The sequence below is a fragment of the Physeter macrocephalus genome, chromosome 6 (genome assembly GCF_002837175.3).
Source record: "Physeter macrocephalus isolate SW-GA chromosome 6, ASM283717v5, whole genome shotgun sequence".
In the NCBI taxonomy this organism is placed as follows: domain Eukaryota; kingdom Metazoa; phylum Chordata; class Mammalia; order Artiodactyla; family Physeteridae; genus Physeter; species Physeter macrocephalus.
The window spans coordinates 48,968,985-48,984,368 of record NC_041219.1 but is presented as its reverse complement, the minus strand read 5'-3'; the positions used below and the strand labels follow the sequence as shown (position 1 = coordinate 48,984,368).

Genomic DNA, 15,384 nt, shown 5'->3' with positions numbered 1-15,384 from the left:
CACGGCCGCTGAGCCTGCGCGTCCGGAGCCTGTGCTCCGCGACGGGAGAGGCCACAACAGTGAGAGGCCCGCGGACCGCAAAAAAAAAAAAAAAAAGAGTTTACTTAAAAAACTAAGGCCTGCTTCTGGAATTTCATTAGCACTAAAAGCAAAGTGCCAGCCTTTGGACGTTAATTTTACTGGCAGAAATGGAGAAAGGGATGAATAAGATTGGACTTAACAGTGAAATGAGGTATGTAAGGAATTAATCCTCCAGAGTCACCTCCTCCTTTTATTGCTATTAGCAATGCTTTGCTTTAGATTCTAATCTGCATTCAATTCCTTATTTTTCAATTTTCAAATTTCCTTTCTCAGGCTTCACTTGAATATGCAATGTATAATACTTGTTTAGTGTCATGATTTTTAAAAAGCTTAATCGTTTAAGACAACATTTATACAATGTCTTACAAGTCCTGCCACAACATCTAGGTAGTTATATTCCCCGGCAAGGCCACCCCTAATGTCGTGGGCTCCAAGCAGGATGACAAATATCTGCATGTCTAAATATTTAAAGGTTATAAAACAAGTTTACAAACCGTGACATAAAATATGTTATAGCAACCAATCTTGACACCCACACTTTCATAAGGGCAAAATTAAAAATTATTTGTAAAGCTATGGTTTTTATATAGATGAAAATGGGCAAAATATCAAAGATAACTGAATTACTATTGTGTACCTCTGGGTGTTCTGTTAGTGGGCCACTGATCTTTGGATGAGTAAAAGAACATACATAATCCATAAATTATTGTGTGTGTATTCCATAAAGTTTATTTTTCTTGAATTCATTTCAGAAAAATCATCGTGTTGATAATAACGAAGACTTTCACCTAACTGTGTTGTATTGACAATAGTGCCAAGTTAGACTACCTTTCCTGAGTCTTAATAGTTTGCAGATAGTTTTTAATGATTTCAGCTGGGAGAAACTTTACTCTGCTGAGGGAGTAGCAACTGGAATTGTCAATAAATTTCTGAAAGTTTGAGATTTAGAATTGAACCATGAATATTGATATCACGTTTAAACACCGTAAGGAGGGTGCATATAAAAAGATCATTATATTATATTACCATTATATTAAACATCATTATATTCTCCTTTTGTTTCATCATATAAATGGCATCAGTAATTCACTGTTATCATCATTTCTTATAACACATCTAGATCCATCCAGTATTTTTTTTTTTCGGTACGCGGGCCTCTCACTGCTGTGGCCTCTCCCGTTGCGGAGCACAGGCTCCGGACGCGCAGGCTCGGCGGCCGTGGCTCACGGGCCCAGCCGCTCCGCGGCATGTGGGATCCTCCCGGACCGGGGCACGAACCCGTGTCCCCTGCATCGGCAGGCGGACTCTCAACCACTGCGCCACCAGGGAAGCCCCCATCCAGTATTTTTTAAGTTTTTCACCTTTCACATTTTTCAGCACTGGGATTTTATAAAGAAAATGGAAAACTGCAGTGGGTTGCTCACTTTGTTCAAATCTCTGTCGGATAGAGGCTATAATGATCCACAATGGTCAGATAACAGTCTCTCTGGAAATTAGTTTTGGGATTATTTGTGCACGACGCTTCTTCAGACTCCAGTAGATGTTACTGTTTCCTAGTTCTAACTTCCCTATGTTGTATGTGAATGTCATTTTAGTGGGTTTTTTAAAAATGCACTTTATTTTTTAGAGCAGTTTATGTTCACATCAAAATTGACAGGAAGTTGCAGAGATTTCCCATATACCTCTGCCCACACACACGCATAGCCTCCCCATTATCAACATCCCCTGCCAGAGTGGGAGATCTGTTATAATTGATGAACCCACACTGGCACACCATCACTCAAAGTCCATAGTTTACATTAGGGTTCACTCAGTGTTACACATTCTATGGGTTTGAATAAATGTATAATGACATATATACACCATTATAGCATCATATAGAGTATTTTCACTGCCCTAAAAATCCTGTGTCCTCAACCTTTTCATCCCTCCCTCCCCCCAATCCCTGATCGTCTTAGTATCTCCAATATTCTGCCTTTTCCAGACTGTCATAGAGTTGGAATCATACACTATGTAGCCTTTTCACATTGGATTCTTTCGCTTAAGTCATATGCACTTACGTTCCCTCCATGTCTTTTCATGGCTTGATAGCTCATTTCTTCTTAGTGCTGAGTAATATTCCATTGTCTGGATGGACCACAGTTTATTTATCCATTGACCTACTGAAGGACATGTTGGTTGCTTCCAAGTTTCGGCAATTATGAGTATGAATATAGGTGTACTCACCGTGTGTGCAGGCTTTTATATGGACATAATCTTTTGACTCCTTTGGGTAAATATCAAGGAGCATGATTGCTGGATCACATGGTAAGAGTATGTTTGTTTTGGTAAGAAACTTCCAAACTGTCTTTCAAAGTGGCTGCACAATTCTGCGTTCCCACCAGCCATGAATGAGAGTTCCTGCTGCTGTACATCCTCACCAGCATTTGCTGGTGTCAGTGTTCTGGATTTTGGCCATTCTAATAGGTGTGCAGTGGTATCTCATTGCTGTTTTAACTTGCATTTCCCTGATGACATAGGATGTGGAACATCTTTTCATATGCTTATTTGTCATCTGTGTATCTTCTTTGGTGAGGTGTCTGTTAAGGTCTTTGGCCCGTTCTTTAACTGGGTTGTTTGTATTATTACTGTTGAGTTTTAATAGTTCTTTGTATATTTTGGATAACGGTCCTTTATCATATATACCTTTGGCAAATACTTTCTCTCATTCTGTGGCTTGTCTTTTCATTCTCTTGATTTAGTGCTTACTTCACATGCAGTTTCTTTTGGGAAACCATTTTTTTCTAAAGCTTTATTAGATATTTTTAATCCTTTTGGATTTTTTGGTAAGCTTTTTCTTATATTAATAACTGTGTACAGCTCAAATCAAAATTAACTTTATTTTCTGACAAAGACCATGATTTGCTCTTTGAATATTATTTCACTTTAACTCTTCCGGTGCAGCTCGTAACTTGTCTAAACTGTCTAATGGCTTTGACAGCATTCATGGGATAACCAGTCATGTATCTCAGAGTGGATTTAGGTCAAATTTTAAATGCTTTTATCAAGTGGCCCATCTTTGGGCAGATCCGAAAATGAAAACCAACAGTATGTAATCTTTGAATTGATCCAAAGAGTGCCATTGCTGTAAGCACAGCTGAGGTCACATGCTCTAGTAGCAAAATATAAGGGCTCGCTAATTCTTGAGGCTCAGGGCAGGAGCCGCTCTTGCTCAAGTCCAGAAATAGTTCTTGTTGCCAGCATTACTAAGACACCTTATATAATCCTTATTTCTTGATTCCCCAAAGGAAAAAGTCCCAGACCTCAGGGCTGCTGGCTTCAGAATCATCCCCTAACCCCGCAGAATGGTGCCTCGAATATACACGAGTAGAGGGGCCAGGAGTGGGGTGGGACGGCCACTGCAGGTCTAGGGAAGCCCTTGTCTGAGCTTCGGGACGGGGAGCTTGGGGTCCAGTGCAACTTTGGTAGCTGACGTGGCTGGTGTCCCAAGGTGAAGACCTGGAAGTTGCAGGATGGTGGTCCCAGATGACGACGGGCATTGCAGGCCACTTAGGCCACTTTAAGGCTTTGGAGGAGTACAGTGACAAGTCCCGGCTGCACACAGCTTTTAAAGGTCGCAGGAAGCCACAGGGCTCATTTTTGAATCCATTCTGTCTGTTGCCTTAGGGCACATAGTAACCACTGCCTGCGGCCCTGGCCCCAGGCCCCGGAGGCTTCCGTCCTAGTTGGGGGACGGGTAGCACGGGAACTAAGACCAGGGCATTTCGGTCCGATGCGCGCGGTGAGAGAAACCACGTGGGGATGGAAATGCGGCTGGGGCCGGGTTATCTGTGGGCCGCGCACCGGCGGCACCGACTCTGTGGAGCCCGGTGGGAAACCCGGAAAGAAGCTGAGAGCCTTGGAGCAGCCAAGACGTCAGGCCACGTCGGCGTAGGCTAGCCAGAGGCTGCCCAGCCGCTGCCAATCCCGAGAAATCGGGTACGGGAAGCCGCAGCGAGGCGGAGACCGAGGCGGAGAGCTAGGCGGAGGGCGAGGCGGAAGTCAGCCGCGAGGCCCCGCCCCGCGCCTCGCCGCGCAAGCGCCGTGGGCTCGGCCGCGAGGCGGCGGTGGCGGCGGCGGCGGCAGCGGCGGTGAGTGGCGCGGCCTGGCGGCTTGGCGGGGACGTGTGTGGCCGCGCCCGGGTCCCTCCCGGCGCGTCTCGTGCGTCCGGCCCGGCCTGGGCGCCTCCGCGGAGCCCTGCGGGGTTCCGAACGCCGGAGGCCCGAGCGGCCTCCCGCGGCGCTGGGGGCGGGCCGCGGAGCCTGCGCCCCGGCTCATCCCCGGTCCCGCCCGGACTGCGCGGCGCCGCGGAGCCTTCCGAGGGCACGTCGGCTGATTCGACATAACCAGGGGAAAATCAATGAACTTGATGACAGGGCAGTAGAAATGACCCAAACTGAAGCACAGAGAGGAAAGAGTAGAAAAAAACAAACCCAGAGCAAAGGGTCCAAGAACCGCGGGACAACATCAAAGTTTAACGTATTTGCCGTTGGAATCTCAACGGGAGACAAGAAAGAATGGGGCAGAAGAAATATTTGAAGCGGTAATGGTTAAGGATTTTCCAAAAGTAATGAAAGATACTAAACCATAGATCAAAATGCTTAAAGCAGCACAAGCAGGATAAATAGGTTTAAAAGGAAAGAAGAAAAAAAGTAGTTGTATAGTCAAACTGTCGAAAGCCAAAGGTGAACAGAAAATCTTCAGGGCAGCCAGAGGGCAATTCCATACGTAGAGACGTTGGGGGAAACCCTCCAGGTGGCAGGAACAGCAGGAGCGAAGGCCCGGGGCGGGGGTGGGGGTGGGGGTGAGAAAGTTTAGGGAACACCTGAAGGATAGTGATGGAGCCACTTGAACTGCAGCCTGCTGTATGGAGGGGTGGGGGCTGGACGGCAGAGTCATTGGGAGATAAGTCCCAAGTTAAACAGGCCTTAAATGCCAAGGAAGGGAGTTTATTCTGTAGTCAGGTGGGGAGCCCCTTGGCTCTGAAGCACCACCCAGAGCCTTGAATTTTGTCATGCTTTTTTATGCATCTGTTGAAATGATGGTGTGGTTTTTCTTCCTTTATTCTGTTGCTCTCGTGAGTTGGCATTCACTGGTTTTCGAATGTTGAGCCAACATTGCCTTCCTGGGTTGAATCCACTCTGTCGTGATGCCCTGGGCTTCTTATGTATTATTGAATTCAGTTTGCTAATGTTTTGCTAAAGCTATTTGCTTGTGAAGGATATTACTCTGTAGTTTTCCTGTAGTATCCTTATGTGATGAATGGTATCAGGGTAATACTGGCAGTTTTGGTGTCCATGTAATATTGGCCTCAAAATCACTTGGGAAGTAAGAGTTCCTTTCTCTGTATTCTGAAGCAGTTTCTGTAGGTTGGTATTACTTCTTCCTTAAATGCTTGACAATTTGCTGGTAAAGACATCTGGGCATGAAGTTTTGCTGGTGTCCTGTTTCTTTTTTGTTGTTGTTCTTTTTGTTTGTTTTTGTTCTATTTCACTTTAAAGGAAAATTTTAAATTATGAATTCAGTTTTCTTAATAGATAAAGGGCTATTCAGGTTTTCTATTTCGAGTCACTTCTGATAAATGGTGTTTTTTCAAGAAATATGTCCATTTCATCTAAACTGTCAGATTTATTTGGTAAAAAAGGTCACTGCATTCCTTTATTATCCTTTTAATGTCTGTAGTCTTAGTGATGTCCCCTGTTTCATTCCTCATTGTGGTAATTTGTATCTTCTTCCTGTTTTTCTTGATCAGTCTAATTAGAGGTTGTCAACTTTACTGACATTTTGAAATAACCAGCTTTGGTTTTATTGATTTTTTTTTCCTATTGTTTGTCCATTTTCTGTTTCTTTGATTTGTGTTATTTATTATTTTCTTCTTTCTGTTTATGTTGAGTTTAATTTGCTTCTTTTTTTTTTAGCTTTTTCTAGCTTCTTAAGGTAGAAAGTCAGATGATTTACTTTAAACCCTCTTTTCCAATTTAAGCATTTAAAACAGTGAATGTCCCTGTAAGCACTGCTTAAGCTGCATTCTATGTATTTTGATATTTTGTATTTTAGTTTTCATTTAGTTCAAAATATTTTCTAATTTCTCTTGTGATTTCTTCTTTGAATTATGGTTTATTTGGACGTATATCATTTAATTTCCAAATATTTGGAGATTTTCCATGTATCTCTTTGTTACTGATTTTAATTTAATTATTATGGGGTTGGAGAATGTACTGTATGATTTCAGGCTTTTAAAGTTTGAGGCTCATTTTATGGCCCAGAATATAGTCTGTCTCGGTGAATAGCTCAAGTACGCTTGAAAAGAACTTGTGACCTTGAGCAGGTCTCGTCACTTACTCTGAACTTGAGGTGCCTTGTCTGTACAGTGCCCTTCTCACCTGTGGGTAAGAAGCAGGCAGTGGGGAGCTTTGAGATGTGGGTAGCTCTTGGTTCTGTAGGCGACATGCTGTCTTCTGACCTTGCAGATGGCGTGTGAGGCGGAGCGCGGCCCCTTGGGTGTGTTTGAGTGCCAGCTCTGTGCCTTAGCAGCTCCATACAGCTACGTGGGGCAGCAGCCCCCCGGCACCAAGTCTGTCGTGTGAGTACCAGGGTCCCGGCACCCCAGGGAGCCCGCCCGGAGCTGGCCGGCCTCAGTCTGACACAGGGCTTGGGTGTTGTGTCTGGGGCCGCCCGGCCCGGCTCTGGGCACTTCAGGTGTGACCCAGGAAGGCACAGGGCAAGGTTCGAGGGCCATCCGGCTCTCCTAGAACCTCCCAGGCCCTACCTCCCTGTTCAGCGCAGAGTCCAGCACCCGCTCCAGCTGCGGGGTGGAAGCACCGTGGCTCAGGCTGAAACAGCTCGGCAGCTGGGAACGCAGGGAGCCGCGGAGGCCACCGCGTCTGGGGCTGGGCCTTGGCCCTGGTCCCGCTGGTTCCTACGAAGACACCTTCTCAGCGGGAAGCTGCCTGCCTTGCGGCTCTTGTACTGGTGGGAGTGAGCCCTGAGGACCAGCTTCCTGTGCACCTGCCCGTGGATGGCCCAGAGTAGAGCCAGTGGGTCCCGGGGCTTGATTCTTGACCTTCAACTTGTCCTCCGTCAGGGGCCACCTTGTGGGGATCTGACCAGTACCTTACGTGGGGCAAGCGGCGGGGGCCAGGCTTCTCTCCTGCGGCCCTGAGGACCCTGGGCTGTTGCCTCCATCCTGTCGGTCTCCTTTCTGATGTGCGCCGTGAGGCCACAGCCTTAGCCAGGGTAAAGCGCCCTGTTCTCCCTGTGTGGAAGCAGGCAGTTTGGGAGCGGGTGTCATCCCGGAGGTGAGGGGAGGGCCTGGAGAGCTCGCGTGGAGGCCTTGTGCCCACCCGCCGCCCTGCTGAGTCAGGCTGGGGTCTGGGGGCTGTCGCAGCGGCCCTTCTTCGGGCCGAGGAGGAGTGGTTCTTTCCCTGCGGTTGACACGGAGCCCGGAGCAGGTCTCATTTCATCCCAGCCTGGCGCCGCTGCTTGCCCCTCTGCTACTACTTGGTGGCACTGGGGGCCACCCCTCGCCGCGGTGAGCACGCGTGGTGAGCAGGCCCCGGGGAGCTCCGTGCAGCCGCTACCTGTCGTCAGCAGAGGTTTGGGCTATTCTGCCCACTGGCACCACTTCCCGTCCTGCAGCCTCCTGGAGGAGAGCTACGTCATGAGGGACCCCTTCACCCCCGGCAAGGACAGATTCCTGATCCTCGGCTCGAGATGCAGCTCATGCGGCAGGCTGGTGTGCGTGGGCCCGGTGGGTAAGGCACGTGCGGCTGGGGCCGCCTTCCCTCTCTCCCTGTGGCTGGGACCTCCCGTGCGTGGCTGTGAGAGAGGGGACACGTGAGCCTCTCCCAGGGACGGTGTGAGCGGCAGCCTTTCCTGGCCTTGGTGGTCCTGGGAGCCCTCACAGTCACGCAGCTGGTCTGCTGCATTATGGGTGGGTCCCTGCAGCCACCAGAGGGGTAGGGGACAGGCAGGCTGGGGTCAGTTAGAGGGTCTCAGTGGGGGTTGAGGAAGAGAGAGAGATTCTTGGAGGCTCTGGGAGATGCTGCAGCGTGCTTCCCATGGTACTCAGGCTCCTCCGTCCCCCTCTTCTTTCAGGAATGCAGTTTATTCTACGCCAAGAGATTTTGCCTCCCCTGTGTCTGGGAGAACATTGATGCTTTCCCTCAGGAAATTCAGCAAGACTTGGAGAAAAGGAAAGTCCCATCCAAGAGGCCTGCCAGCCAGCCTGGTTCTCGAACATGAGTCCAGTCGGGTACCGGGTCCGCAGCAGTGCGCTGCACGGGGCTCCCGGCCAGCAGGCTTCTGTGGCTCAGAGATGGGGCCAAGCTGGGAGCCGCCGTGACCGACCTTGTTTCTGGGCCGTCGGGAGCCGTGTCTGCAGCCAGAGGGAGCTGGGGTCCGCCTGCAGCAGCACCAGGGCCAGGAGCCACGCAGAGAGGGCGCCCAAAAGGCAGGCCCCAGACCCCGGCGCTCCGAAGACCGCAGCACCCCCGCCCGCACGGCCCCCGCCTTAGCAGTTGGCGAGACACTGACTGTGGGCTCGCCGTGTGCCTGCCAGTTCTTAGGGGGCAGGAACTGCTCTGTCCGATTCTGGAGTTTCCGCAGGACCAGTACACGCTGCCTGGGGGTGTTAGAAACATGTCTGATGAGAGTATGAATAAAGAGCTTCTACTGACCGATGTTTGTGCCGGGTTTTGTCTTCTGGGGCCACATTGTCCCAGGTCCGCTCTGTCACTGGACTCTACAGGTAGAGACCACGTCAGCTGTGAGGCTGGGGGACCGTTCCGGGTTAAGGGCAGGCCCTGCAGCTGGGGACTGGTTTTTTTTCAGACCAAACAAACAGTTCATCTCATAGCATCACTGAAAACTCGCCAGGTAATTTTTAAAAATAGTTTATTTTTTTAAACCATTAAGGCAAAACTGTACCCTGAAATTAACTCTTTACATTCATCAGTCTTACAGTAGGACATTCCAAACGTATACGTTCCCATAAATTCAGGATAGAAATCAATATATACGATCAGTTCAATCTCCTAAAGGGAAAATGAGTAAGACCCAAAATTAAAAAAAAAAAATTAAAGTTATTTTATAGCCATCTTCTAATTGCCTGGAACCACTGCCAGTAAAGTGACGAGGAAGATTCCATTTGCTCTCCTCTGCGCACCCCGGCGTCCTGCGGCCCTGGATTCCCCACCGGTCACACCCAGAGGGTCTGAGCTGGAGAGAGGGCGGCAGAGCCTGCTCAGAAAAGATCTGCTTTGGAATTGCTCCTGTTTAGTATAAAATACAAAGGGTCTGTCAGCCCCTAAATACTTTATGAGAGTATAAGGCACCCAAGAACGGTAACGATCAACACACACCAAGGAATCAAGCTCAGTCCTGGCTTTGGGAACCTGCACCACTCTGCCATGTGTCTGGCAGAGGCTCCCCCTGGGCTTGGCTGTGACGGCCCTGTGGGTCCCGGGGGCGGTACAGATACACATCAGGAAGAAATCTGCCAAGGTATGGAAAACGTCGTATGGGAGACTCACGGGCTCTGTGGCTTCTGCTTTATACTCCGGGTCGGGCTCTGGAGGCTGCAGAGACCTAGCCATTGCCAATCACTGCCACCAGCATCTTTCAAATTGCAAAGTTCTTTGGTAACAACCCACAGGTAGTAATTCCCTGAAGAACAGACAGCTACTTACTACACAGGAATAGTTCAAGGTCTCCAGCGGGATCCTGCTGTGTGAAATCGGTGACTTCTGACCTGGGTCAGAGGTAGCCTTGCTGGTAGAAATGATAAAACAGACTCATTTGTGCTTCTTGCACGCGACGCATGAGGAAGGGAACAGGTTTACAGGGAAATGAATTCCACGTGGCTCAGGAGAGAAGGAAAGCTCTGGGTGTGTGTGTGTGTGTGTGTGTGTGTGCAGGTTTACAGGGAAATGAATTCCACGTGGCTCAGGAGAGAAGGAAAGCTCTGGGTGTGTGTGTGTGTGTGTGTGTGTGTGTGTGTGTGTGTGTGTGTGTGTGTGTGTGTGTGTGTGTGCGCGCGCGTGCAGTTGTATTTCAGTTGTGATATTTCAGGAGAGAAGGAAAGCTCTGGGGGGTGTGTGTGTGTGTGTGTGTGTGTGTGTGTGTGTGTGTGCGTGCGTGCGCGCGCGCGCGTGCAGTTGTATTTCAGTTGTGATATTTCAGGAGAGAAGGAAAGCTCTGGGGTGTGTGTGTGTGTGTGTGTGTGTGTGTGTGTGTGTGTGCGTGCGTGCGTGCGCGCGCGCGCGTGCAGTTGTATTTCAGTTGTGATATTTCAGGAGAGAAGGAAAGCTCTGGGGTGTGTGTGTGTGTGTGTGTGTGTGTGTGTGCGCGCGCGCGCGTGCAGTTGTATTTCAGTTGTGATATTTCAGCTTCCTGTGTGTTTCCAACAAGTCCGAGAGCCAGGCTGGTGAGAGTATACGTCAGCACTGATTGCAGAAGAATCCCAATGTTTGCTATTAGATGCATGATTGTGAGTAAAATATTTACATTAGGATTTTTTTTAAAAAACCTCAAATCACAGTATTTAAGATATAGCTATTAACGTAGTTCTTTTTTACCATACAGTGTAGAAAAAATAGTGATACTCGAACCCGAATACTGTAATTTTACTGAAAACCGCACTGAGTGGTATCCATCTCGTGTGAGGTACATTTTTTTAGGCCTGAAAAAAGGACCAGACCGCCTGTGCCTTTAAAAAGAAAAGACATTTGCCCAAAGTGAATGATTTGACCTTGAAAAGATGAGCCACTCACTTGTGTTCAGGGCCTGGAGACTCAGCGGCCCCCACCCCTTGTCAGGGGAGCCAGGGCTCAATTGTGGGGAGCTTGTCTGTGCTCCGGCTGGCATGACGCCGTAATGTTCATCACTTAATGAATTTTAGATGCTGAGGGTGACAGCAGGGGGGAGAAGGGCAAGAGAGGAGGAGGCTGGTGGATTACCTTCTCTGGGGAAAAACACGGAAGCTTTTCACATTCCACCCAAACTAGCAAACACATTTTAAATGAAAAATACCTGACCCAGGTCTTAATTTGCTATTTGTGAGGAAAAAAATTGATACTCGATTTTCTTCACATAATGCATTTAACAGCCGCGGGGCCTGAAGTCCTTGATGTTTACCAGTTGCTGGAGTCAAGATGTGACCTTGACGTGGATGCAGCGTGGTCTTGTTCTATGTGGCAAAGGATTCCAGAAGGATGTGACTGCATGTGTCCCCCGGACCACGGTACATGGCTCCCCTTTCTCAGGGGGGTGGAAGTAAACGGTTACGCTTCTCTCGTCTGAAACTGAAATTCTGAGAAGCAGATGGTCTGTCGAGAGGCCCCCTCTAGATCTGAGGAGTCCGGGTGCCTCAAGCCGGGAAAGGGCGTCTGGAAATGAGCCCCGGGCGGCGGCTTCTCACTCTCTGCCCTAATAAGCAGCCGTACCCACAGCAGCCCACTCTGCTAAGTTTAAGGACCTGCCGCCTTCCACAAACAGCATCATGCAAAGCGTTACATCATTCTTTAAATGAAAGCGTGAAGACGCGTTGTCTTATTCTTTTCCTTGCAAAACTTCCACTCTCACATTTTAGTTTGTCCTGTAGTTTCCACAGAAGTAGAACGGGCCTCCTATATTCTGAGTCAGACCAAATTTACTGCCTTTGTTCTCACTCCCGTGTGTTTCAGGGACTGAGGGTCAACGACCATTTTCCTGAATTGTATTAAAATGGCACCTAAAAATAGATACAAATCTCAGCAAAAACTTTTAGACCTCAGCCTTTGGAGCCTAACCTTGGATCTTTCTGGGCAGAAGGTCCCTAGAGGAGAACACGCCACCGGAAAAGTCCTTTTGCACGAGAAGGAGGAAGACGCCCAGTTAGCGGGGGTGGGGACGCAGTCAGCATTCCCTGTCCCGCCCTTCGTCCGCTCCTCCCAGCCGAGCTGCCTGCGGGGCCTGCCTGCTGTGCCGCCTGGAAGTCACTGCTGTCAGGAAGGCAAGAGCCCCCTTAGCTGTCAGCTCCACGCAAAGACTTGGTTGGTACGGATCCATAATCCCGGGGGAGTCCCGTAAATCAGCTTGGACCAAGACTTAAGAGAAGCTGGGCCGCTTACAAAACGAGAAGAATAAATACAGTCTTGTCTTTGGAACCGTCCCGTGCCCGCACCACCAACGCCGCGGGAACAGTGAGTGTGGCGAAAATCCTCCCTGGACACTTTTTAGTAATCGCTGAGCCCCCCGCTGGTGGCATCGGTCTTCGTTTGCGACGCCTATGGACAGTACAATTTCCTTGCATCTCCTGAATCGACACCACTGTTGTGAACCTAAGAACAAGTGACCCCTCCGGGAACACGTGCAGCCCGGGCACCGGGCTAACCCACAGGGAGCGCCTCGCCGCACCCTTGCCCGTCTTAAATGCAGGGGCGGGAAGTGCGGGAAGCAGGCCACCCCTGGGGCTAACCCTGCACCGCCGGGCGGCCCTTCGTCCAAGCCGGTGTTTCCACTTGAAGACGGGGCTGAGGATTGGAGGCGACAGCAGGAGCTTGCATGGACAGCGCGGGTGGGGAGCCGTGAGCACCCACCTGGCACAGTCTTCCTCGTGCGATCTGCGCTTTGAAAGGCCACACGGGTGGAAGAGGCACTTGAAGGTGGCTGGTTTTCCCCCGGTCCCTGGAAGCCCCCATAAAAGGCCAGGCCGGTGATCAAGCTGGTCTTAGCTGGGAGCGCCCGGACTCCCTGGTTGAAACAATGGGCTTATATTTAAACAGGGCTTTTAAAGACATTCCAGAGACAGGTGTGGTCATTGGGTCAGGACAAAAACAAAAAACAAAAAACCCTCCATCGTGCGTCTGGCCACCAGGTGTCAAACGTGCCCAGTGTCATAGCGGCTTGAAAAGGAGTCAGGCACAGAGGGGCACAGGTGGGGCTGGGGCGTGGCGAGGCCTCGCGAAGCCGCGGTGTGACCAAGGCTTTGCACGCAGGCATCTCTCCACCCTCATCTGCCAGGATTTCCCCATGAACAGGCTCATGCGTGGCCAGCAGGCGTAGCTCAAGAGGACGTGGCCCTGGGTGAGCAGGTCACCCGGGCCCTCGGCAGTGAAAGGGTGGAGTCCTAACCGCTGGACCACCAGGGAATTCCCAAGGCTCCCTTTAAACAATAAAATTCCTTTAAAAATCCACACAACCTCCCATTCCTCAGTGTGCACACAGCAAAGGTGAGCATCCAGCCTCCGAGCCCTAACGATAGATGGTCTGACTAGAGCTGCACCAAAAGGCCCAGTGTTTCCGTGGACCTTAATTTTAACAGTATCTCTTGATAGCTCTATTGAGGTAGCTGTCATGCTGTAGGTTTGGGAAAACAGTAGTTGCTCAATTAATAGTACTTATCACCATATGTCAAACAAAGGATCTTACGTGGGCCTTGAGCTTCTGCTCAGATCTTAGGCTGCTGCCCTTTGCTGGAACGTCCACGGTCCTCAAGGTCGTCTGTTTCCTTAGAGTTCCATGTGGCCCAGGGTAGGAAACGCATCAGTACCGTGGAAAGGTGCGTTCTGTGCTCCTAAAGTAGAAGGAAGGACTCCCTTTAACAGGGACAGCTCTCACGGACAGACGTTCTGGAATTCTGGAATTCTTTCCCCTCAATTCACATTCACTGTCTACCCCTGTGCACATATCCTCTTTGGGAAGATGCTTGAAACGCCTCTCACCGGAGAGCTGTAGAAAGGTCACAGGGAAACCGGAGGCCAGGCAGGCAGCAGGAAGGGCTCTGGCGCTCTGGCAGTAGTCAAAATGCTCCTCTGACGGCTGGGGCGCCCCGTTTCTGACAATACTGGACGTCAGGGCGGCGGCGGCCTGCATGTGCGGCCCTCAGGCTTCTCACAGGGTGGCAGGGGCAGAAGGCAGGGCATGGGACCCCCAACTGGAAATGCCCAGGAGGCAGAGAGGAGGGGCGTTGGCAGGACGGCAGCAGGGTGTCCTGGAGGAGCCCCATGGTCCCCCCCTTCCCAGACAAAGGCTGCCTGGTAATCTGTGGTCTCTGAGGAGTCTGGCACTTTCTGTGATGACAAGTTGAGGAAAGGAAGAACCAGGTTTCAACAGTGGCTTGAAGAGCGGGTCAAGGTGGTGAGAGGGGGTCCTGCCATTTCCTGCATCCAGCATCCCGGGCTGCCAGCTCCACGCTTGTGGTTTGAAGCTTCTGGAACCTGCTTCCATTGGACCTCATGCTGACGTCTGCTGAAACCTAGCAAGCAAGAAGTGTGCTCTTTAAATAGCTACTATTCGAAAAACTACCATACGTTGAACTGGTGAATAATTCGTCTATATTGGACTATCAGTGCTTGGAGAAATCTTTGATTAGGTGACCACAAATACTCTCAGTGGCAATTAGTGACTCTGTTATTTCAAATGAATTTCTTCCTATTAACAAGTGAACAATGTCAAGTGGCTTTCAAGCTGAGGTCCACTGTGGCTTCGCCAGGGGCATCGCTGGTGGTCTAGCTGGGCCCCAAGAGGACCAGACGCTCACTAACGCCGCTGTTGCAGAACCTGGGCCCGCCGTCAGCTTGTTCCCGTGGCACGCGTGAGCTAGGAGCTCTTTCAGACAGGCTGTGTGAGAAGCTAAACAGAACAGACAAGCCTTCCAAAAGCCTGAGCCTCAAGGCTCGCTTTCCGACGCTGTGTCCATTTGAGTAGGTCTGTCCCAAGACACCAGAGCAAGAGGCCACGTACCCCTGGCACCAGGACCCTGCCCCGAGACCTTGGACAAGCCACAGGCCTCCAGGCTCGCCAGCCCAGGGGGTTCGCGTTTTAGGAAAGCATGGGGACACGGATGCACCCTGTGACTCAAGGCTTAACTCCTTTCTGACTTAGGGCAACCCCTGATTGGTGTCATTCTGAAGTGGAAACGCTTTGATTTGCTTCCAGCAGATCCTTTGATTGGATCTTTAAAACAAATAAAGATAAAACACACCACTAAACGTGTAATGTGGGAAAGGATGTCCTAATTGTAAGTTTTCCTTTTTTCTAGTTGAAGTCTCACAGTTTTATTTACAATAATGCTGATCTGGGGAACTCTATCAAATTCAATCCTAGCCATTCTTTTTTTTTTTTTTGGTGGATGCGGGCCTCCCTCTGCTGTGGCCTCTCCCGTTGCGGAGCACAGGCTCCGGACGCGCAGGCTCAGCGGCCACGGCTCACGGGCCCAGCCGCTCCACGGCATGTGGGATCCTCCCGGACCGGGGCGCGAACCCGGTCCCCCTGCATCGGCAG

General features: G+C 50.2%; 2 protein-coding genes across 3 annotated transcripts in view; one reads left to right on the top strand and one right to left on the bottom strand.

The window, feature by feature from the left end:
* Nucleotides 1–6,010: 6,010 nt before the first annotated feature.
* Nucleotides 6,011–8,933, top strand: CDPF1 (cysteine rich DPF motif domain containing 1). Its single transcript, XM_024127158.3, is given in 4 exon segments — nucleotides 6,011–6,570; nucleotides 6,572–6,703; nucleotides 7,759–7,870; nucleotides 8,218–8,933. Coding segments are annotated over 4 exon segments (423 nt in total). The 5' UTR covers nucleotides 6,011–6,538; the 3' UTR covers nucleotides 8,365–8,933.
* A 1,906-nt stretch (nucleotides 8,934–10,839) lies between these two features.
* PPARA (peroxisome proliferator activated receptor alpha) overlaps nucleotides 10,840–15,384 on the bottom strand; it is a 25,420-nt gene continuing 20,875 nt past the window's right edge. The window contains exons 7-8 of one of the 2 annotated variants that reach the window (XR_003680179.1): nucleotides 13,824–14,356; nucleotides 10,840–13,675 (exon numbers count right to left, since the gene is read on the bottom strand). The gene's annotated coding sequence lies outside the window, so the exon portion shown is untranslated. Of the gene's footprint in view, nucleotides 14,357–15,384 lie in introns of both variants that reach the window. The other variant, XR_003680178.1, reaches the window with a different exon arrangement.